At 36.4% G+C, this 25,138-nt stretch overlaps 1 protein-coding gene across 3 annotated transcripts in view; it reads left to right on the forward strand.

The window, feature by feature from the left end:
* The window catches only part of LOC126855970 (forkhead box protein O), a 168,740-nt gene that overhangs the window by 118,909 nt on the left and 24,693 nt on the right, over positions 1-25,138 (forward strand). For 2 of the 3 annotated variants that reach the window (XM_050604106.1, XM_050604104.1), the window contains exon 7: positions 349-685. The exons of the other annotated variant lie outside the window; for it this stretch is intronic. In XM_050604106.1, the coding sequence (XP_050460063.1) occupies positions 349-576 (228 nt within the window). In that variant the 3' untranslated portion in view covers positions 577-685. The remainder of the gene's footprint in view (positions 1-348; positions 686-25,138) is intronic. 3 annotated transcript variants of the gene reach the window in all.

Below are 25,138 nucleotides of genomic sequence, written 5' to 3' on the forward strand. Positions count from 1 at the left end.
ATAATTTTTCTCTAGGATATTAAAAAGCGCTTCTTAAGTAAAACAATTTCCCTTAAGTCTTAAAATATGAAAAATTAGTTAAAAATGATTCCCATGATACAAAAAGCCATGCTCCGATTATTATCAATTCTCTTATTCGGGAAATTGTTTTCCTAATCTATGCAATATGCATAGTAAACACATTATAATTTTCCTAGAAATATTATGCCGTATAAAAAAAAAAGATTTGCTTAAAAAAAATATAAAAAAATATATAAAACCTAACTCGAATTTATCGGATATGCAGAAAGGGAAGGGAGCGATATTTCATAAAATATATAAAGGCGCGATTCGGCACGCGAGTTGCAGGTGATTAAGCACGAGCTGTCGATGGGCGGCACGCTGGACTTCAATTTCCAGCAGGGGGTGATGGGCACGGTGCAGGTGAGCGACGGCAACGTCGTCGGCCAGAACGGCGGCGTCGTCACCCAGAACACGGGCGTCGTCGTCGGGACGACGAGCGGCAACGCGCCCGCGGGCGTCTACGTCAGCACGAACGCGGCCACCCCCGCCGCGACCCCCTCGTGGGTTCACTAGCAGTTAACCCCCCTGCCCTCGACACCCCCGTCGTCCTTGCCGATGCCGCCGTTGTCCGTTGACGGATCGCTGGATAACTTCCGCGGGACGACCGAAGGGCAGCTCATCGGTGAGTTCCTCTGGAGATTTATTTAGACTTTCGAGTTTCTTTTTTCTTTTTTTTTTACCGGCAATCGCAATTCGATTTCTCCGATGAGCATCGGAAAAATATTTGCGCTTACTTGTGGGAGAAGTCATATGTGTATTTAACTGAATTCATTTAAGACTTTCTAAATATCATACGTTGTTTATTCTTGCTCTATTTGCGGCTGATAAGAAAATATGATATATTTAATAATAAATTTCACGAGATCGAATATTCTTCGAATTAATAATTAAACATATATAGTTTACTCTGTTCCTCTTTCTTTCACTTTAATAAACAAAGAAAAATCCCGCTTAATGTCTACGCAATCATCATTTCATTTGAATATATCCCGTGATCGGGAAATAAAAAAAAAAAAAAAAGAGAGCGCGATGATAAAATCGTTGATATCATTCTGATTAATTCCGAGAGTTCGTTTACGGAACGAAATCTTCGATAGATTCTCTCCCACGCTACGTTTTCGATCGCGAAGCTACGAGAAGAGAAAGATATTCGGATGCAAAGAGGTGGAGGGGAGGAAGAGGGGTGGGGGGGGAGGGGGCGGGTCATTGATTGCCCCCTCGTGTACGCAAAATAATATTTGCATACTCGTGTCATAACAGTGCTCAGCCGTATGGTATTTAATAAATCGCTTCGACGTTTTGTGCCTCCGTTTTCCCCTCCTTTCCTCCTCTTCTCCCGCCCGCCCCCTCCCACCCCCACTCCCGCCGATCTCGCTATTTCGTACGTGCCGACACATTCATATAGCGGGGCAATCCGTGTACCCGACCCGGTGTTTTGTGCGAAATCGTTATTGACTTGGACGCGATAACAATTACATTGCCGCGGGGCCGCGAATTTTATGGAAAGCCTTAACACAATATTGCTGATCGCGGATCGCGGGAAAACAGTTACATTTTGTTTGACGAAAGAGCGTGGGGCGGGGTGGGGAGGGGGGACAATTACGCGCGTTTGCGAGAAAAACACTCGCGGCACAAGTCTCGATGTTCTCTCTCGTAAAGTAAGGTAAGGATTGGGGGGCCCCATCGTAGAGCCCCTTAGCGAATCCAATGTAATTTTACGTAACGGATGAGACAGAATCTAATTGCAATGAGGACAAGTAGCGTGCGCAGATATAATTAGATAACAATTAGTAATTTTGATAAGATATTGTTTTTATGAATCGTAGATTTATCGAAGCTCTGAACAAGATTCTAGTATTTAAGGATGTTTCGGCTGTACAATAATAAAAAAAAAAAACTGTCAAAATTAAAAAAAAAAATAATAGTTCGTGTGCATTTTTATTGTTTGAAAAATCAAATAAATAAATCCGGATTATAAAAAGAATTAAAGTATCACAAAATAATATGGTTTTTGACGTCTTCGTAAAAGAAAATAGTTGTAATTAATAGTTTAATTAATTGTTGAGAGAAAGAGACAGATAATATTTTTCTATAATTTTTAGTAAATAACTTTTAAATGTGTAAGTGGATCTCTGTCAAGTTTTGCACAAATATTTATTAGAGTTTTCTTAATATATGTGAAATTTTTTATTTCCTTGGCAATATTTTTTTCTTGTCAAATCTGTCTCTCAAATAAGTGCTACGCGATTTTCCATAAGAATCAATACTAACTTTAAACTTAATTAATTTCCAAAACCGTTAAAACCTTCATGCTTTCGTCAATGTTTTGACACATACATCCTTAAACCAAAGAGAACATACTTACAAAAAAATGTATGATAGTGTATAAAAAAAAATCTGAAAACTTTTTTGAAAATAAAATTGACAGATGAAAGATGTTAAAAGCGCCCATTATTGTCATCGATATACCTTTCACGTTTCAAGGAACAAAATTATTTTAAAAGTGCAATTTACGGATCGAATATTTAGTCGAGACGATAAATCTCCTCTTCCCCGAGTATTCATTTACGGCGTGCTTAAATATTCGCGTCGCTTTGCGTCGTCGACCTTGGACGATTTATACGAAATTACGCTGATAATCGCGTCTGGATAATGTGATCTCTCTCTCTCTCTCTCTCTCTCTCTCTCTCTCTTTGCTTTTTGTCGGCAGCGATCTGCACGCTGAAGCTTACGGTAAAAATTAAAACATTTTCACGTTCCTCTTTACGTCGCTTCTTTTTTTTTCACACTTTACTCTCCCTCTCTCTCTCTCTCTCTCTCTCTCTCTCTCTCTCTCTTTCGATAGCGAGAAGCGGTGCAAAAGTGTGTAACGTGATTTCTCGCGAAAAATCGCTTTTTGCCGTTAGTACTTTGCCGCAACACGACTAAAATAACTCCCACCACGCTACCAGCGCCTTTTAATCTTTAGCACACGCACAAGTGCGGCGTGTAATTACAGCTTTATCCTACCATCTCATCGTCGCCGTCGTCGTCGTCGTCGTCGTCGCACTAATGGAAATAAAAATGCCATATGAATGCACGGATAAACGTTCGACGATATTAATCATCCGCTAGTAATCGCATTCTAGCGTGTGTTTTCCGGCGTGCAACCTGCCTGGATGTTGGCTTCCTCTCTCGATCTACGCGATTGCATGATCGCCGCAATAATGTTTTTCTCTCCAATGTTGCGAAAAGAAATGTCGGCAATTAAGTGTAATCGTCCGTCGATTCATTCACAAGCCTGCAATGATTCTAAAAATAATTGCCACGATATTACGCGCATCTCTTTGATAGTAAAAAAAAAAAAAGAATAATAAATGGGAGATCGAGCGTGATTTAAAGAGTCGATGTTGATAAAAAGTCAAAATCAAATTAAACGGTTTAAGTGAAAGCCAAGCGCGGCAAGTTAAATCTTTTCCTTCCAAGGCGATTTATTAATTATTCAAAGTCGTTTATATCGTGGATATTTAATATAGATTTAATAATAATAAATAAATAATAAAAAAAAGAAAATAAATTCTAATCAAATTAAAAATTAATAAATCGAAAACTAATGAATCATTATTAAGAAATCAGCTTGATAAAAATTAGGAGATATAAAGAAGCCGATAAATTTAATACAAAAAAGAATTTATTCTTTAAATCAAACATAAACGCATTTCATTTACTCGGTCCATGATACTAATCTCGATTGCAGGCATTTTCGCGATTTTCCTTGATCTCGCCCTCATCATGCGAAAGCAAAGCGGCGAGAAAAAAATGACTTGAGCGGCTCATTTTTCTTTTTTTTTTTCTTCCTTAGCGGAGAGAGTCTCTTTCGGCGATTGCCATTGCACTCACATGACAGCCTACTTTGTTGTCCCTACGGGCGCGGATATTATTTACACGGCGGAATATCGGCCCGAGAGAGATATTAGCTTCCAGAAAAATATTTTTCAGAGTGGCGAACGCGCGCGCGAGCGGCGAAAAAATACCGCCCCCAGGCTTACGCCCCGGTATATTAACGCTTCCGGCGGCCGTTTCAGTAGTTTGTTGTGCGTATGAAACCGGGGTATGTGCACGTCGATCTCCGTTAGTTCGCGGAAGCGGGCAGGGAAATCGATGTCTTTTTGTTTCCTGTCCCTTCCTTCCTCTCTCTCTTTTGATCCGACTGGCGTATCCATTTATCGTCTGGCGAAAAGGGCATAAATTCGAGCGTCTGGATAAAACCGATACGAGGGAAGCGAAACGCAGCCGCGACGCGTAAGAAACGCGCTCCGAGGCACGAAGCGTTTCAAACCGCGGCGGTGGCCAGCGGTGATGTGTCGTGACGGTGACGGGAGAAATTCCGCGGTAATTCCGCGCGCGGTCCGGGAAAAAAATTCTCCTCCCGCCGCCCGAGAAAATATTTTCAATCATTTTTACGGGCGAAAATTCCCTCGTACAAGGTAAAACGCATCGCGGTAACGGAAATTGATTTATCGAGCCTGCAGTCTGAGATTAATAATTTATCCTAAATCGCTTCGCGTAATCAGCTGGTATCTTTAATGATTCGCCATGTCAGAATAATTTCGTTATTTCCACTTTCTGTTATTAACGACGAAACGCCGTTCTTTCGCAGAGGGCAGCAACGAGAAACGGGAGTTGATAACGCGATAATCCGGAGGATTGCTCCGTTTTATCGAGCACGACGATAAGGGGAGACGACCACCGTCCAAGCCCGACTTTATTCCCCTCTCCCTCCCCCCCGCCACCGCTCCTGCCGTCGTCGTCCTGTAAAACTAGTCGCGAGAATAGTCATCGGCCACACGGAGGCGGAAACTGGCGAAACTACGAGAGACTATCGTCCCTCATTAAACGAGAGCAACGCTCAAACGGCGAAAACTTTTCACGTCCTCCCGAAATAACAATGGAGTCTCTCGAGCGCCGGATTATTTCGAGATCACACGGTACATGACTCTAATTGAACGACTTCCGGTCGGCGTCGCGCTAATGGAGAACAGATTTTCGGATCCGTGCCGTCGTCGTCCGTAACTCCAGCGGTCGAAACTCCAAACTCCCTTGTCCCCGATCGGTTCGCCTTCTCGCGAAAACTTCCAAGTTAAAATAAAAAGTATCAGGAAAGAAGAAAGAGAGAGAGAGAGAGAGAGAGAGAGAGAGAGAGATCCACATGTGAAGGAAGGAGAGACGAATAGGAAAAGAATAGAAACAAAGAGGGTGGAACAGGGGCAAGACTAAGAGATGCAACGATAGATCGAGCATGTAGGAGGGGCGGGGAGGGGGAGTAGCTGGAGGGGCAGGGGGAGGGGGAGGTTGGTCCTCGCTCGCCTGACAAGGTTGGATGGCAAGGAAAGAAGTCTTCTCCCGCCCCTTTCTCCTCGCCTCCCTCCACCAACTTTATAATTCTTGCGACGCTTTTGGGGAATGAGATTGTCGACGACGGTGGCGACTAAGGGGGTGAGAACCGTGCTTTAAGGTAGTCCGCTGGCGCCAGTGACGTCTGCCGAATAGCTGCTGACTCCCAGACTCCTGCAGTTTCGGCTAAGTGGTTCCCCTTTGCCCCACTTGAGCGTCTGTGAGCGCGCACCTTCACCCTCTCGCCCCACCCCCTCCCCTCCTCGCCCCCTCTTCACGCCGGATGGTGCGCCTATCGACAAGGGTTGAGTAGATTTTTCATTGATCGCGGGGAAAAGGAGTAGTGAAACGATTAGAGCAACGGACAACGCGATATTTTCAGCCAAAAAGTTTTTGGCTTCGTGGGTCAAGGCTTAGTCATTCGCACGTAACGAGAGATTGCTCTGTTTATTCGTGAATAGGAGGAGCTGAAAATGATGAATTTTTAATTCTGCTTAATCTGCTGAGAAGAAAAAAATTTTGTGTTATGAATATAATATAAATATATAATATATATTTTACAAATAGTAATGTACAAAAATATGAAATAAATGTATAATTAATTTTTCTACTGCAATAAATTAGATGATACTAGAGTAATAAAACAAATTTTTACCGCCAGATATGGAACATGGAAAAATTCAGATTTTAAAAACAATGGACTTTCGATTCCGATTCCGTCGATATAATTTTATATATTCGATAATATAGAAAATTATTAACAAGACGGAAAAGCTATAATTTATCTTTTTTCTTTAATTTGAAAAAAATTATTTCATCGCTCATTAATAGAGATAAGTCACACATATTAAAAATAATTTTGACACGGATAATTGAATTTAATGTGTTAGATAGAATACATATCAGAAATATAATTAGCAGCGAACAAAGTGCTTAATTTTCATTTAATAGCTACCGACACCGCAGCAGTCTTGATGAATCGATTACGATGAGAGAGACGTGCCACACGTGTCAAATTTTAATTACATTCTGCAGACGATGACTGACGTAATTGGACGCCGAACGACTGGTTTATTAAAGTTTCGAGTATTGCTGGATCATCGCCAATCTTACATTAGTAAGCGAAAGAGCTCTAGTCATTTAATCCCCGAGTTAGCTCGTTGAAATCTCATATTCAAGGCCAATTTTATTCTGCCTTTAATTGAAACAAACAGATTAAAATTATATGACAATGTAAAAAATTTAAATATTTTCTTATATTATTAAATAATGTTAAAAATTAAATTAAGTATCTTTAAAAAAAAAGTTGAATTAAATTAAGTGTCTTAAAAAAAAAAAAAAAAAATGATGCATCTCGCGATTTAGAAAGTTTTGATGAAAATAAATATTACTTTTCATCGTAATGATAAACATATTTAAAGTTCCTTGATTTTTAAGACATTATTTGTGCGTAGACAGATCTGTATGAAGCCTAAGATTCGAAAGATTCTAAATATTTTTAAAATACCGTTTGACGTCGGTACTTTGTGTTGGATAAAGTTAAATGCATCCACGTGTATTCCCTAGTGGAACGTATGAGTCGACGTCACTCTCGATGAAAAGGGCGCGAGTTTTTTTTTTTCTGGGTCAAGGCTCAACCCTTTTGCTCTATCCTGTCAGTCTCGGAGCACGTGTCTTAAAAAAATGATTAATTGAAGAGGCGTATCATATTGAGCGCTCATATTCCATCAGAGAGCTTAGATTACCGTAAAAAAGCTTATGTGCTAGATAAAATATTCTTGTAAAAAGTCTTGTAAATAATTAAATAATATATATATATATATAGGATTATGCTTTCTCTCGATTGATTTGATTTATATACCACCTCGTCTTTTTTATATATAATTTTGTTCAGAGAATAAAATCTCGATATATAAAGACATAAAGACTGCAATTTAATGGGGGGGCGTCGTATCGTTGACCTTGGAGTTTTCTTAAATAAGTACTTTCGTAACTGGACAGCCGTCCCCTTAATAATTGTTATTACAACGCTCGCGGAGGAGGAGAGATACATGACCGCCGTAGTACGAGAATGCTCTTGGTTACGGTCAATTAATCTCCCCTGACCCAGAAAGGATTCAAACTATGCGTTTAGAATCGCCAATGTTGCCGGGAAAATCGACGGGGTGGCACGATTGTAGGCCGCGCGCGAAATCGCCGTTAGTGTCATCGGGATGAATGTAAAAGCAGCGACGATACTACGCGGTAGTATCTGGCCGACTGCGAAATTTAAGATGAATCGGTACGTTCTTGGCCGGCGTTCCACTTTTGGAAAGTTTCGTTTATTCGTATTTTCCCGGAAGGATAAATGTAGTTTTGAATGCAATTGGATAGCGCGCTCCAGCTTCGAGTATTCAGGCTGGATTAAAATCGCACGAGATTGACCAACTTAAAATAATTCGACGCGTCAAAAAAAAAAAAAAAATTATATATAATTTAATAATTTATATATGATTTATAAATAATTATATATAATAATTATATGTAATAATTATATATAATAATTATACGTAATAATTATATGTAATAATTATGTGTAATAATTATATAAAAATAATATATAAATGTTATAAAAATATATTATATAATAATATATTTTATATTATATAAAATATATTACAAGACAGTTCTTTGAGGCCTTAGAAAAATATAATAGAAGAAAGAATTTTCTGTTGAGTTGTGTAGCGAATTACTTTGTTCCAAGAGATAGCATTTGTCCTTTGATTATCGATAGATTAGATTATCAATAGATGATTGATAATTTTAATAATAGCGAACAAGTATCTTACACACGTATTGAGCTTGTTTTTCCAATATTAATAATAATATTAATAATATTAATAATAATAAATTTCCCTCACAATTTTTCAGTTGCATTTTCATCGTGTGTCTAAAACTTGCACGCGGCGAAACTGAAAATCAATGAGTAAGTACGACATATGGGTATAGATCGATTCACGCGCGCTTCAAGCCGTCGTAAAAAAAAAAACGTATGCATAAAAGAGGCCTAACGCTCCTCGCGAGACTTTCTTAACCCACTTTTCCTGCAAAACATGCCGTTCGACGCGAGCATCATTCTCGATCCATCGATCAAATTGATTGATCCGGTCCGGTCGTATATATTCTATAAAAAGCGACGCGTTACCGCGGTTACCGCGAAATCGCAACAAATTTCGTCCAAACTGCGTCATTGTTTCACTCCTCATATTTTTACAGAAGCCTGTTTACGATTAGAAATATCGGGATTGTACGCGATGCGTCCTGTCATTAGCAGTGCAGCTAGAATTTGACAGAAACTCAAGAAGTGCGAATTCGAGAATACACTGTAAAAAAAAAAAAAATCGACTGAGACTTCAGACAGAGTGTCTGCAGTTTTTTTTGCAGGCACGCTTTTGAATTTTTTAAGCACACTCTTTCGAATTTTCGGAAATTTCCTTCAGACACCAGATTGTCGGACAGGAGAGTGTCTGAATTTTTGGGAAATTTTTTACCACGTGGTCGATTTGACAGAAGTCCAAGAAACGTCATTGTTTCACTCCTCATAATTTTAGAGAAGCCTGTTCACGATTAGAAATATCGGGATTGTACGCGATGCGTCCTGTCATTAGCAGTGCAGCCAGAATTTGACAGAAACTCAAGAAGTGCGAATTCGAGAATACACTGTAAAAAAAAAAAAATCGACTGAGACTTCAGACAGAGTGTCTGCAGTTTTTTTGCAGGCACGCTTTTGAATTTTTTAAGCACACTCTTTCGAATTTTCGGAAATTTCCTTCAGACAGGAGAGCGTCTGAATTTTTGGGAAATTTTTTACCACGTGGTCGATTTGACAGAAGCCCAAGAAACGCCATTTCGAGAATAAATAATAATAATAATAATATCCGCGATCGCGAGGATTCGTTGACCGACGTAAAGCCTAGGCCCCACTACTCTTCCCATTCTGGTCACCTGGCCTCTTCCGTACCTGCTGCTCCCCGTGGGAGTGGTACTCGAACCAGGCGGCCTCGACGTTTCCTCCGTTAATGCCGATGAGGAATGCCGCCGGGTGTGCATTCCTCGGAGCAAAAATGTCGCGGTCGGAGGAGAAGGAAGGATGACGAGACGTATCGAAAGAATCGAAAGAGGGAGAGAGAGAGAGAGAGAGAGAGAGAGAGAGATGCAGGGATTGCGTAAAAAGAATCGCGGCTTCCTTTGCAGACGTATATGAGTGATTCTCCTACGGCATACGATCGCCGGTCGATAACGGCATCTCGGCGAGTCGCTGAAAATTAGGAACGAGCACACACACACCTCTTCCTCTCGCGCGTTTAACTTCTGCCCTTAATCAAGAATAATGCTCGCGCGAAGGGGCGACAGACAATCGCGACACTCGGATTCTGGTTCCGCTTCTCGGGGAGATTCGTAAGGCTTCTCGCCCCCTCGCCCCCTCCCGCCCCCCTTCCTCTTCTCCTCCTGTTACCTGCATTAACCTTAATCCGCGATGACTATTGAAATGCTAATGATGCGACGTAAATCTTAACTGTTCCTCATTGAGGTGACAAGCGTATTTTGTTGCAGGCATATTTGGCGCGAAAAAATTAAATTCACCTCAATATATTCTTTCGAAAAAAAATTTTTTCTGTTTTTTTTTTTTAACGCAGCAGAGAGTGTCTCTTTCTTACGGATAATTTTTATTTAGAAAAATTTCTATAATAAAATAATTGATATTTTCAACGACTAATGTAGATAGAGATAATTATCGAGATAAAGAGGGCTTATTTATCTGGCAGATGCAAGCATCAAATTTGTTGCAGAAATTGCGTAGGATTTAACTTTGAATTTTCGATAAAAAATATTCTCCCGATATATTTTGGTCAATTATATCACCGAATGCATTGTCAACACGCACTCTTTGATTACAAAATATATTGCACATTATTTTGTCATATATTTTTACATAAATTTTCAACATCACACCATCAAGCTGATTTTCCTCTTTGAGCATCCATGCGAAATCAACTATCGCATGTCCCTAGTAATCGAAGTTTTCTTTCTTTCAGCCAATTACCATCATTATTCACTCTATTTTGTCTTAGAGAAGATAACGTAGAGAAGGTGCCCTAATTATAGCTGGCATGCAATTTACTGTTGCATGCCTCCGGCAATTGGAATTCCGTTTTCTGCGGTCATTTCTTTTATTTTATCGTATAATTTTATTTTAAAGGAAACTATAGACGCTATAAAAAAAAAATATACTAATTGTAGAAAAATCTTTATAAAAGAGACCAAACAATGTGAAAAATAATGATTCAAAATTGAATTTTTAATTTTCGAAGAATTAATTTAAAAGGGAATAAATTACTTTTAATTAATTTCAAGTGGTTGGAGAGAACAGTTAATACGAAAAAAAAAAAAAAATTAAGAGATTATAAGATATTTCCAGATGTGTTAATTAAATATCTGATATTTCTGGTGGAGGAGCAGAAAATCTCTTATTCTGACTTTTCACAAAAGTGACACATCTGGACCTTGACGCTTATAATCCTTTTTCCATCAGATTTCGCGCGTTAAGACACCACGCCCGTGACGATTCGAATCTTCCCGTTTCAGCCTTTTGTAAATGTAACGATAGCGTCGCGATAACGTCGGTCTACGGAAGGTTAGAGAACGTAGGGCGCCAACCGGGGCTCTCTTTTAGGCGGGAGGGGAGGGGGAGGGCATTCGAGGACATGCCTAATCGAGCGTGCGTCTCCGATGAATTATTCAGGATCGAAACGCGCCAGTCTACGGACTTAGCCGTCCTTAGGCGTTCATCCTCATTACGCGGCCTCTTGCCTCTCTCCCGTGTTTCGTTACGATAACGCGCCGATAAGACGCCCTTACACTCAGCCCTGCTCTCTGCACCCTCTTCCGGCTCGCGAGATCTCTTAACCCTGTCTTTCAAAAGATTCTCTGGGATGACATATTTAACGATCTCTTGGGAAATCTCTCGAACAAGAATTGTGAAATTTACAATAGGGCGAACATTGATAAGTTATAAAGTCTTTGAGATGGAAGATTTATAAATGATTTGACAGAGAATGAAAGGAAATTATCTTGGAACAATTAGCAGTAGGTTTTTAAGTCAGGGATGTTCCTTGGAAATTTTTCCTAAAATAAAACATCAATCAAATCGATCGCGGAATTTCGAGAGAGAGAGAGAGAGAGTAGATACTTTAAATATATTTAATATATATAATTATATTATATAATTATATGTAATAATTATTATATATTAAATATTATATTATAATTATATTATTTAATATATAATTTTATTATTTAATATATAATTTTATTAATATTATTTATTAATTTATCAATTATTAATTAATTATTTAATTAATTAATTTTATTAATATTAATATATAATTATATTATTTAATATAAGTTCTATAATTCCAATATAACTTTAAATAAATGAGGCTTCCAGACAGAAAAAAAATTATAATACTAATTAGGCTCTCTTTTTTCATTGAATATGTAATAGAGAAATAATTTAATCAGAATTTAATCAAAAATATTAAATCAGAAATAAATGATACGTAAGTATCCGTTTGTAAAACGATGCGAAAGCGAGGACGGAATATTCTCGAGCAATATTTATATCTGACGCGATCTAACGAGGCAGCCACGCGTTTCTGACGTTGAGTTGTAAATACGTACGCTACGCTCATCTCATTAGAAATTCTAATCAAACCACGATGTTCGCGCACACCTTTTGAATTTGCGCTTCGATTGGTCGACCGATCGTTTTGCCGTAAACTTATCGCTTTTCAGACGTAATTACGTGCATCATCCATAAATCATACGCGATGTAAGATTTAATCTGTCTCCCTTATTTTCCCTCCTCTTTCTCTCTCTCTCTCTCTCTCTCTCTTGTTAAACTTGCAACAATAGATATAATTCCATAATCATCGATATAAGAATCGATTCGTCCCTTTAATACTGGTTCCTGGAAAGACAAGATAAATTCGGAATATTTTTTACCGTTTTTTTGATAATTTCTATTTTCTACTATTTTTAATCACCTTCTCCCGGATTGCATCTCTTATTTTACGCATATCGAGAGAATTTATGTTTCACAGGATATGAAATAAATTACTATACTCCGCTCCCTCTTTCTTTCCGCTTCTTTAGATGTGCGGAAAAGTTTCAAAGCCGACGGATATATTTATGGTGTGACCTAACTTGATGAAAAATTGATCCTGTAATGCGGCGCGAGCAACTGAACGCGACTGTCCGATGGTGGGATGGATGGGTAATATACGGGAGGAAATAAGGAAAAATCACGGTTATAAGAGTGGTTTAATTGATTTTACAACGGCCGACGTCGCTAAGTAGACCGTGATAGGTTCTCGGTGTCACGCATCGATAATTGCCCGGCTGCTTTTTAATATACTCAGGTCTTTTGCGCCCCTTTCATTACATAATTTCGCGCATATGGGTCGCGAGCGGGAATTAAATCGATATCGCGGAAAACTGTGCCGGAATTAATCCGTGCTATCAGAGTCCATTTTTGGGAATGTAAAGCATTGCAAGAACGTAAATCTAGTTGTGCGCGTATAACTGTACGCTGTAAAAAATTTTCGAAAAATTTAGACAGAAATGTCTGAATTTTGAGAAAATTTTCAGACAAAATATCTGAATTTTTGGAAAATTGTCAGACAAAATATCTGAATTTTTAGAAAATTTTTTAGACATTTTTCCCTGAATTATTAGGTCTGGATGTCTGAGAGGCAAAAAAATTTGAAAGAAATTTCTATCCTAATTGTTAGAGTCATTTTTCTAAAAGTTCAGAAGAGTGTGTCTGAAAATTCAGGCAGTGTGTCTGCAGAAAAGCTGCAGGCACTTTGTCTGAAAGTTCAGTTTTTTTCGTAGCATGGATTTAATTTCTAAGGTTCTTGATTAAATCTCAAAAAATCAAAATATATATCGATAAATATCGCGTTAAACACACTTTTGATTAAAAAATATCGAAAATTATCACAAAGCAATTTATTTTCGATTCTCCATGTAAAAAGAAAAAAAAAATCACGTGAAAAAATTTAATCCCGATTCTAAATCGAACATTTATTGTGCAATATAAAACAAGATGAAAATTGTGCAAATGGAAACTTGCACATTGCTTCCTCATCATTTTATTTTGCTCATAAAGCTCATTAAGCTCCTTAAAGCAAGCAGGTTTAATTTTGACTTCCTTATAGAGGAAATTTTACAAAAAATTTAAAATTTTATAAAAAACGGATTCTTTCCCCAAATTCAATACTAACTATCCTTTAATGTTACTTTATTTATGTAAAAAAAGTTAATCCAATATTTCAAAAATTTGCAAAATGGAAGGTAGTGTATAAACATTTCTAAAAAAATTAAAAATTTTACAAGGAACTATTTCATCGATTTTCACCAAATTTAATACTAATCATCCTTTAATAATTTTATTCATGTAAAAAAATCTAATAATTTTATTCATGTTTTAAAAATCTTAATTTTGTATATAGAAATTTTAATTTTATTAAAAATTATTAAATTTTTCATCTAATCAAAAATATACATACATATCGACATTTAAAAAAATATGATTTTTGGAACCTTTTAAACACATTGGCAGAGAAAAAAAAAATTTGTCGAAAACAAAGTTACCTCTACAAGGAAGCAAAAGAGATAATCAAAAAGCAGATATTTTGAATCTTGTTTTTGAAGAGAAACAAGAAGTAAAGAGAGAAATAAGAAGTAAATTGGAGATATTAGGTTTCTCCTTTTCGGAAATTCAAGCCTCCAGTTGTCGAGGTTGCTTACGAGCGTTTTCTTCTCATGCAACTCTCGTTGACTACCTGACTACGTGCAATGTCTGAGAAGGCCTTATTTTAGCCGTGTACGAATTAATTACGTCTTTCAATTTCTTATTTCCATTATTTCTCGCTCTGCGCAAAAATCTCAGACAACCAGCTTCTTACGTAATTCACTCGCTTCGAACGATCGAACGTCATCGAGAGAGACCTCTTGCATAAGCGGCGCTTCGGGTTACCATGTTTGACAGGCATCGCGTTTCACACACGTGCTTCCACGAACGATGTCTGACAAATTGCGTGAGACTCTATCCCGTGACTCGTTAATGATGAGGTTCGCGGCGTGAAAGTATCGAACGTGAGCGGAACTCACGCAAATCTGTGCGATTAGTATGATAATGCGCTCTCTTCATCGAAATCGAAACGTCTCGCCGATCGATCTCGGACACCCGATAGATATTACGCGCGGCGCCTTAGCCTACGCACTTTGCTTTCGTACTGCTTGCAATGTGGAATTAACACTCTTGCTCAGCGAAATCTCCATGTGTGTTATAATCACGCATAAATTATCATTTTATTTCTCCCTAATGAGTCTGATGATTCAGTTTGATGGAGGGAAAATAAAATAAGTGTAATGTTACTATCGAGATGCTTGTAAAACGATAAAGTGAAAGAGTGGATTGTATAAAATCGATTGCGTTATCAATTAAAATAATAGATAACAAAAATAATACTCTTACAATTTGAATTGACAAAAATATACCTAAGAAAAATATTAATACGCGAAAATAATTTTTAAAAGACAATTGTCAATTAAATCTAATGTATCTTTATTCGCATAAAAATATAAAAATTAATTAATTAACTTTTAAATAAATCAATTTACAGCTTTCTAATATATACAGCTATTTAAATTTGTCTGCATATGTAAGTACTTTTTTCTATGTATGTGGATATAGATAAACGAAAAGAAATTCTGTTCTATAATTAATTTCGCAAGCGAAGAGATTTGTTTGACGGACTTAAATTCCGCCTTCGTTATCGGCGCTTTTTTCCGATTCGGGCTGATCGGTTCTCCGGCAAACGCGGGAATAGAGAGAGAGAGAGAGAGAGAGAGAGATGTGGGCGACGATAATTTCGAGCGATAAAGCGCCGCGGCGGCGTTTTAATAAAAATGTTCGGCGATATTTTATTTATTTTTGATATCCGGCCGGCCGCGTGCGCGTTCTGAATGTGTCTACACTTGACGTGCGTAAATATTTGTGACTGGGGTGCGCTCTCGCTATTGTCGGGCTGAACGGTTGATTAAAATTTTAGGGTAAATATATCCGCCGGCGGTATTTTTACGCGTCCGTTTCCGCGTTCACCGTTATAATATACCTTCATAATATTTAGCTTGCACCTTTTGCAATCTGCCTTGCAATCCATCGTAATGTACATACGCGTAATCAAAGTATCCAACATTTTTCTCCGCGCGACAATTGATTTGTAAAAAGAAAAAAAAAAAAAAAAGAAAAAAAATTTGATCTCCGAAGAAATAAATAAAGTCTCTGATAAATGTAACTATCTGCAATTATTTTAAATTATACGTAAGGCATTAAATATGCGATAAAAATTAAATTATAAAAAAATGATTGATGTATATATATTTTTTATATCAATATATATCTTACAATATGCATTATAATAATTTATATATCATATACATAAAAACTTCTCCAATATTATTTCAACAGTTTAAACTCCGCTCCGTTTTCATATTAAATTTTGCATACTATTTTGATAAATATTTTACAAAGTTGTCCGTGGGAAAGATGCATTACATAAGGATTGCATAGAACGCATATTTCACCATTACAGCGAAACTGATAGGCTTATAACTTAAATCGCTACTGGACGAGGTAGTAACTGCTGACTATTACCGATTACCTACTACTGACTGATACCACCGTCAAGTCAAGCTTGTAAGAGATAAGTGTGCATGATACGTGCCAATGGCTCGCTGTCCCAGCGATCGTTTCATTCCGACCGCCGGAATAAGTGCCATCGTACTCATGTGCACACGCGGCTCGAATGCGCAACGCTCGAAGGCTAGGAACTAACTGACATTTGGCGGCTGCTCGGTACGCTTGCACTTGCTATGCATAGAGCGATGCACGTGCGGGCGAAATGCACAAGTCATTTCATTAGCCAGTCATAGTCTGGCTACGCTACACTGAGAGTGCGAGTTCTCTTTCTGAGTAGTTGCGTTTGAAAAGGGGTCAAAAAGCTTTGGCTTCTCACACATCGGTCATCGTCAACCTTGCCACTTTGTGTTTCGTAATCTCGCACAATTACGGCAAATTAATTTAAGCAGTGTTTTAATGCAATATATAAAGCGTGCGTAATACAATTGCGTATAATTGAATATATATTTTTTGCAATGACAAATTTAATTATGAAAAATAATTAGCGATTTATTAATGAAAGCAATAGACTGTTGATTTATTAATAAACAAAGTTGAAGTTTCTTTCTTGAAAGAAAAAGATTTTCTCAGAGTTACTCCTAACTAATACTCTTATATTATTAATCGTACTTAACCGCGAGCGAGAAACTACACTCGACAGATATTTCGGCTTCCTATTCACTGGAGTATTTTTAAAACATTGGCACGATATGGAGCGAGTTTTATGGCTCTCCACTAAGAGATTGATATTGCGCACACATTAGACACACAATTTTACATTTTATAGATCATAATTCTATTTATAAAATCGGCCGCATCGCGGTTTCGCAATGGATACGCCTACTGCTCTACAAAATCTATGAGCCGGAAACCTTTTTTCCCGGCACGCATCACCAACACTGATATCGCGCGATCATTGTAACTGTGCCATATCGTGGCACACGATGGTATTTTTCGCGATTCGCCTCCGACGCCTAGCTTCGCAAAAAGTAGAGAAAGTATTCGCGGTTTAATTTTTTTCTATTTATAAATTTTTTACATTTATCTGATAATTTTCTGTTATTTATTTTCTGGACAATTTATGATTTTTTTAAATAATTTACACATTAATTGATATAATTAAATAACATCGATATTAATATTAATAAATAAATATTCTTATCAACAATATGTATGTGTATATTGCATTAATAAAATTATTAATAAAATTATTATTAAAATTATTAATAGAATTATTATTAAAATTATTAAGAGGACTCCTACGATTTATACAAAAATATGTCGTTTTACTTTGAAGAAAAATTTTGACATTAGGAATGATATCATTCAATTGTATTTGTTTTATAATAATTAACCAGCTTGTCTAAAATTTGAATAAAGCTGCTTTAAACATGTTACATCTCGTAAAAAGGTAAGCCAGTTAAAAATATAAAATATAAATAAATGAAAGAAATATTTTAAAGGGAATTGAAAGCAGAACCGTCAGATTTAATTCTTCGTGACTTTAAAATCATATTCCTCGAATTGTTGTGAAAGAGTGGATTAGATAACGCTAATCTTCAATATTTCACTTTTTCGGCATAATAAATATCACGAGTCTCAATTCAGCCTTGATGAATGATTCAATAGCGCAACAACATTGAGAGGCTTTACAATTTATTTCCAACACAAAGGCGCATATTTTTTTTTTTTTTGTCAATTCGATTTGACATAATCATGCTGTGATCACGTATCGATCACGCGACATCGCGTTACCAGCGAACTTCCTGTTAAATAATTAATATTCGGCGACTCCGTGACCGAAAGACGGACGAGGGGGGAGGAGGGGAGAGAGGGATTTTGAAAATACCGGTTCTGCAGCGGCGATTATTCACCATTTTTTTTTGCTAATTCGGTGAAGGCGATTTTAATGCCATTCGCTGATCAACTGGCTTTAAAGGCCGACGATCGCGCGCGTCTGCGGATGATGCGATGTACCGCGAAATCTCTCGATCCCCGAGATCACGAGATCCTCGACAACGGAAAAGTAGGCCAGTCTGTACGCGCGTGCGCGCGTACAACACGCGACACGCGTGTGACCGACGATATTTTTTTTCGCGTCACCCTTCTCGTATATTCGGTCAATCGTCGAGGCGAGAACTTTCCCGCCAACAAGAGGCCCTGATATTTGTGTCACGTGGCACACTTTGTGATACCGGGACGAGAAAGAGTTCCCGATTAATCGGGCCCTCGTTATGTCACGTTGGAATTTAAACGTCATTTTGTTGAATTTTCAATAGTATGAGGAATGTAAGCGCAAAATTCGCGCACAAAATTGTTAATCTGCGTGCTTCAATCTCAGAGGAAATATAAGCGATGATATAGGAGGCCGGAAAAGTAGCTAGAATAATTATAAAAAGAACAAAAAGAATTTTTAGAAAATGTTTAATTTAAAATCTGATGCGATCTGGTCGATCCGGTCGGAAAATGTTTTCTTATGAAAAAAAAGAAAAAAAAAACTGGTTAAAATATTTGTGTTAAATATTTAACACAGTCATGTGTTGATTCATGTGAATATTGTTGTTATTAATTGAAATCAAATGTTAAATTAATAAAACAATTTCAAAAAATGTAAAAACAGCACATTGTGTGCATATTTTTAATTTTATACAAAAAATATGTTCCGCATTATTAGTGACAGAATTTATCTATTAAAATTTGTAGAAAAAGATATTGATTTTATTCTACAATAGGAGAGAATGATTAGATCATCAGTAATTATTTTTCTAAATTAATTTTATTATTATTAAAAATATGTTAATTTTGCACCAAATTTATTTCAAATCACTATGAAATTTGCTCTATTCATTTTATCCACATTATATTAAATTAACACAATAATTTTTTAGCGGTTATTAAAGGCGATAATTGACCATTTTTGTTAAGAAGGAGGGAAAAGGGGGATTCTATTCGTAGTAAATAGTAAATTACTAACAACCTCCCGAAACAATTTCTCGCGCCAGAAATAATGAAAATAACAATTTTCTTGAGAAATGAATTTGTTGTCAAGAGGCGAGAGATATTGCCTTCGGGGAGTTTCACTGAGACTTCTCATCGTTTCCTCGTGGGTATCGATAGATGCGATGGCGACCGCAGAATGGATGATCATACACGCACTCTACTTATAGAACACGGTGAGTGAGCACGCACGTAACGCACATACGCATGTTCAGCGAATCGCAATCGCATCGGTGCATGCGTGCACACCTTCTCACGCGTACATACGTGCGTGCACGCACGCACGCACGCTTGGTAAAGTTCTAAAATAAGCCGCGAATATAGGCCGTCGAGACGCTCCATCTGCCCTGGTGGCAACTCTACGCACCGTTTATAATTGCCCGCTCGCCTTACCAAGGAAGGAAGGAAGGAAGGGACGACGCTCTTCCTCCAAGTCTCTCGCGTGAGAAAACCATTTATGAAATAGAGAATCACACAGAGAGTTAGATACCGTCTAGTAATAATAATGAAAATGTCTATCTCTTTTTATTCTTGAGAGAACCATTGGACGATGAGAAAATCATTTTCTTTAGTATTTATACTCGTTATCCATCTGTCAATTTATAATGTCAAGAATAGTAAAAATTTTTGAAATTCTTTACTTATATACAGAGTGGGAAACCCAAACGTTTGGCTCCCACCCTGTATATACATAACAATTTTTTTAATCTTTCCTTTTCATCTGTTTGCTTTTTTTTTGTGACTAGAGATATATATTTTTACATTTTTTTCTAATGTATAAAATGTGCTTTATTATATAATTTATTATACAAACTTATTGATAATAATTATAGATAAATGTCATTCCATGTCGAGATAACAAAGATTAATATATCTTAGATATGATTGATTATTACTATTTATATGCCATCATTACGTTCAACAACTTATTTATCGAGACTTTGATAAAATGATTGTATATATATATATATATATATATATATATATATATATATAACAAGTAACGATCGAAAGTATATCGATCATGTATCGCGATATAAGAGTTGTAAGACGCGTACGATGTATCTCTCAAGGCCATTTCGAGTCTCATCATTAGAACATATGTGTGAATAGGCATCGGATATGCAGTGCATCCCAGTGCGTGTGCGTAAAATAAGTCCGAATGACGTAGACGGCGAATTAAGCTAATCTCGCAGCTAATTGGTCGAGAAGATATGACGAATCGAGCCCCCCTTCGCGTGGGAGACAAGATCTTTATTTTTTTTTTTTTTTCTCTTCTCGGTTTATCAATATTCCTGCAAAGTGGCTCGTACACAAGTGGACGCAGTGGTAGCAGATAATCTCGACAATTCAACCAACACGCGATCTACGCAGCTACCGATTCGAAAATTGCGCGATATTTGTAGATATGGCAGTGTTACGTTTTTCCTTCTTTCATGTAAGTTCTTTCAATATCTTGCTCTTTGTGCGTCAACAAAGTCGGGGCCCTCTTTGAAGAATCGTCAACGTTAATAAGTATTTTTGTTAACGGTGAATAATTTATAATCAGTATTAACTGTGTTTAGGTTTTAATTCACAAGAATTTTTCTTATAAAAGATTAGTTCGAATTTTTAATATAAAAAAATTTTTAATTTTGAAACAGAGAGTTTATCTATTTATTTATTTATAATTGCGCCAATTGTTTATCTATATATTTATATATAATTTATATTTATAATTGAGAAAATTGTATAAATTCCTGTTAATAAATATTTTTGTATTTAGTAGTGTATAATTTATAATCAATATTAATTACTTAAATTCTAATTAAACACAAGAATTTTTAATATAAAAAAATGTTGAAGGAGAGAGTTTATATCCACAAATGTGTCAATTGTTTATATATAATTTATATTTTAATCTCGAGGAGATTATAAATTCCGGTTAATAAATATTTTTGTTAGCAGTAAATAATAAATAATTAATATTACTTACTTAAATTTTAATTAATTCACAAGAATTTTTTTATAAAAAGATTAAAATTTTTAATATGAAAAAATTTGGAGAAGAGAATTTATGTCTGTTTTCATTTATATATATGTATATATAATTTATATTTATAATCAAAGAAATTATTAATTAGTATTTTTCTTAGCAGTATATAATTTACAATCAGCGTTAACTATTTAAGTTCTAATCAAACACAAGACTTTTTTTATAAAAAAAAAAAATAGAAATTTTCATATAAAAATTTTGAAGCAGAGAGTTTATCTCTATAAATGCACCAATTGTTTTTATCTGTATATTTATATATAATTTACATTTATGATCGAGGGGATTATAAATTCCTGGAAAGGAAAAGTAAAAAAAATGCAAGAATGCTATTGATGATTAATGCCGTATTTGCTCCCCGCGTTAGAGATGAGCGCGAGAGTAATCGTTTATAATGCGGAATTTAAATAACATAGAGAGAGAGAGAGAGAAAGAGAGGGAAGACTACCGCGACAATTGTCGTTGCAAAATCCAACCTGGGGGAAGGGCTCGCTCGCTCGCTCTCTCTCTCTCTCTCTCCTCGTCGAACGGAAAGGAATTAGGTGGGAAATTATTTAAATTATTCCTTTCCAATGGGTGACAGGTCGCGTCGGTGGTGGCGGCGTTGCGGGATCGTGGAAGTGACGTTGGGGGCGAAGAGAAGGATGAGCGCGGCCACCACCGCCAAGGAGGACCACTTAATAAAGAGCCGCTGACAGCGTGACAGTAAAGTAACTTCGTTCGCCGGAATTTAAAATTAGATTCATAAAAATTATTCTAATAGATTCTCTCTCTTGCTAGCTGGCTTGGCTGGAGTCGCAAAGCAAATGAGGCAAATTCGATTTGACACGCGGGCCCGTTCCCGCATTCTTCTTCGGTTCCTCCACGACCTCTCTCCGTCCTCCTTTTTCCCTTATCGTCACCTTTCTTTTCCTCTCTCTCTCTCTCTTTCTCGTCCGCATCTTTCCTCCCCGGTGACGGCCTTGTCTCTCGGTTACCACGAGGTTATCCTTGGCGAAAGGAGCGCAGCAGGACGAGTTATGCAAATGCCGACAATAACCGAACGTCAATCAAGGAGAAAGTTAACTTCCGAGGATATGGCTGCTTCTTCTTCTTCTTCTTCTTCTTCTTCTTCTTCTTCAGAAGAAGAAGAAGAAGAAGAAGAAGGAAGAGGCCCGGGAAAGACGGGGGTTGGCGCGAATAAGTGTTCCCGTCTATATAAATTAAGGGAAACCGATGACGGGGCTGCCGCGCACGAGGACGAGCTCGTTGTTCGCGCCACGGCGCGACAGCCGGAGGACGGCTCTCCTTCGAATGTAATTTAAAGTTTGTCAGGCCGGAATCCTTCGCGCGAATGACAAAAATGACCTTCTCTCAAAGTGGCGGCTTCGAGAATAACCGCATGGATCTCTATCTTAGACAATACGGTGGATTTATTTGATTCCGTTGTACATACATCAAGGATTTCGTTTGACATCCTTGAGATGTTTGTTAAAAATTATTATCAAAATTTTACTAATTTCATTTCTAATATAATTTATATTATATTATTTTTATATTTTATTAATTTTGTATTTTGTTAAATTTAACAAAATTTAACTAAAATTTAACTAGTCTTTTTATGGCATTTAATAATATATTAATATCTGTAATATAAATCTGTAAATAATTAAAAATAATAATAGGAAGTTGTAAGAATCTTAAGCAATAGTTTAGGATTTTTTAATGTCACAATTTTATTTATAGATTTTTATCTTTTAATTAATCAGATATTTAATATAATATTATAATCATATAATAATAACTCTTACAATGTTTTATCTTTATTCTTAACTATTGTGGGATCAAATCTAACTGAAAAAAAATGTTTGCATGGTGTGTATTAGATATATAGATTTTCCTCAAATATATTTCCGATATAACTATTGCTATAAATATTTGTTATAAATCTGATCGATTTTTCTGATTGATTGGGACAGTAAAATTAAAATTGGAGGAGCGCCCAACCGCGATACTCGAGAATATTTAGCACTTTCCCGAATACGTAATCGAGCTAGTAAGAATCGAGGAGACAAGAATCTCGGTTTTCACGGCGTTTTAAGCCGAGCTGCAAATAACCCCGACATTATTAGCGGCAGAAATTAAGCCAATTAGTGTGGAAGGTGGCGGCCGCCGCCGGTCGTTGCGCGAGGTATCAAATAAAGGTAAGGGGTAATTTAAACACCCCGTGACGTTTATCTCCGAAAATAAAAGCCCGCGTAATTTGCGGCTTTCACGGAGAGACCCGCGCGTTCGCGGTCCGCGCCTTCCTCGACTTTCCGCGCGAAAATCCGCGGAGAATTATGACATCTCCCATACGCGCGTTAATTTACCGCGAGTGCATGTTAATTTACTGCAAATCTCTCCGAAGCAATGTTATCTGCTATTCTCTTTTCCCGTTCGCGGACGATCGTTTTAATTCGCTCGGCCGTTTTGCGTTCTGATCCGATACGAGCAGTTTAAATTGACATCGCATTAAAAACACTACTCGCGAGCAAAATTCACGAGTTAAGCCGGGATATTTCGCGGACTGCTCGCAAATTATAATCCGATATGAAATCCACACACACACAGAGTCATGATATCGCACTCGACATACGTGCTAATTAACATTACATTTATGCGCAAGAGCCCCACCGTGCAAAATAATATCCAAAATGGAGTAACGTTGATGAGCGAATAAAACAGTATTTCATATTAATTCTGAGAGCGCAGAGAGTTTCTCATGAATTATACTTTGACCAAGCATTTCTTATCTAGATATAATCACCATCGGAATATTAAGTTTTATCAGAATCGGAATTTTTTGTAATTTTCTTTAAATTTTTCTTCTATTTATTATTCCATTTTCCTTCTAATCTATCATTTAGCTATATTATTTTGTTTTCATTGATAAGAACATATTGACGACGCAATACATATACATATGAATTGTTATCATCCAGTCGATTTTATCTTTAATAATGTTACGAATATCTTTGACTTCTCTTAAGGATATGATATATCGAAATTGACAAAAGCATGAAAATTTTGTAGACTATTTCTTTTGAATATTTGTATAAAATCTGAGCATAATTCTCTTATGGTTTGGAAATTATTTAAGTTTAAAATTACTTATTAATTTAATCTACTAAAATTACTAATTAATTAATTCTTAAAAATTACTAATTAATTAATTCTCTTGAAAATTGCGTATTGCAGCACAAACTTGACAAATTTGACAAATAAAAATTTTCACATATATTAAGAAAACTCTAATAAATATTTCTGCAAAACTTGATTTAAATCCACTTACTCAGTTAAAAGTTATTTACAATTATTTAAAAATTATAAAAGAATATTACCTGTCTCTTTCTGCAAATTACTCAATTTTCTTTGTTTCTTGCAGTTGATTTCAGGGGATATTCACGATCAAAAGGTTTTTGTCATAAATTAAGAAAAATATTAATTTTTTACGTCAAAAACCATATTATTTTCTGATATTTTAATTTCTTTTTATAATCCGGATTTATTTATTTGATTTTTTAAACACTATAACCATAGAAAATATGTTCTTTTTTTAAATTTTGATAGTTTTTTGTTACTATTATACAGCCAAAACATCCTTAAAACAGTTTCCTTTACATGAAATTGAAGAGAAATTTTTTCCACATCGCTTTTGGCACATAAATTCTTTTATTTGTAAAAGAAGGCAAGAAATAATACTTTATTTCTCTTTCTATAATTTTCCTCATATTTCTGTCATTCATCCATAAATTCATAAGATTCATATTGCTTTGCAAGGTCGAAAAATTTTGGCCGCCACCGTATACATTTCCACACGGACGATGGATAAGAAGCAATCGCGAAGCGCATCCTTCCGATGC

This window comes from Cataglyphis hispanica, chromosome 17 (assembly GCF_021464435.1).
Source record: "Cataglyphis hispanica isolate Lineage 1 chromosome 17, ULB_Chis1_1.0, whole genome shotgun sequence".
Classification (NCBI taxonomy): Eukaryota; Metazoa; Arthropoda; class Insecta; order Hymenoptera; family Formicidae; genus Cataglyphis; species Cataglyphis hispanica.